General features: G+C 44.4%; 1 protein-coding gene across 1 annotated transcript in view; it reads left to right on the top strand.

The window, feature by feature from the left end:
- The first annotated feature begins 422 nt into the window (after window positions 1-422).
- The window catches only part of LOC104527482 (beta-galactoside alpha-2,6-sialyltransferase 2), a 1,001-nt gene continuing 840 nt past the window's right edge, over window positions 423-583 (top strand). The window contains 2 exon segments of the mRNA XM_010171211.2: window positions 423-579; window positions 582-583. The exon segment at window positions 582-583 is cut by the window's right edge and continues 840 nt beyond it. Coding sequence (XP_010169513.1) covers window positions 474-579; window positions 582-583 — 108 coding nt within the window. The 5' untranslated portion in view covers window positions 423-473.

Below are 583 nucleotides of genomic sequence, written 5' to 3' on the forward strand. Positions count from 1 at the left end.
GACAGTCTTCCTTGCCGTCCCACCGTGTAAGGACATTCAATGACAAAAGAGATGACAGCTAATACTGTCCCCACTGTGCATATAGCCAGGCGTGGGTTTTGCTTTTGCTCTCTTAATGCTGCACTCGATATAGCAGAAGCAGGCAGGCACATGATCTCCCCGAAGGCAGGATCCAGTGTTACTGTAGAAACTGGCCACCAGCTTCTTTTGTAGCTAGCAGCTGTCACTGCGTGGTTACAGCCAAAGCGTGTCACTCCTACGGTGTCTGCAGGCTCTGGAGTTTGTTTCTGCTTCTGAATTCTCTGTGCTACAGCTCAGAGATTAATTCTGCACCTTCTATCAAAGCGTGCCAAGATATTTCTGAATTTTCTCTATTTTTAAAACCATTCTTGATTAATATTTGATGTTCTTTCCAGGTTTCATTTTCCTTCACCAATACTTCAAGGCACAGAGGAGCTGGTAAAGGCATTGCCATGAAACCTAACTTGAAGCAATGGAAACAACTCATGCTGTTTGGGATCTTTGCATGGGGTCTGCTTTTCCTGGTGATATTCATCTATTTTACAGATAGCAACACTGCTGA

This window comes from Antrostomus carolinensis, unplaced genomic scaffold (assembly GCF_000700745.2).
Source record: "Antrostomus carolinensis isolate BGI_N321 unplaced genomic scaffold, ASM70074v2 scaffold14587, whole genome shotgun sequence".
Lineage (NCBI taxonomy): Eukaryota > Metazoa > Chordata > Aves > Caprimulgiformes > Caprimulgidae > Antrostomus > Antrostomus carolinensis.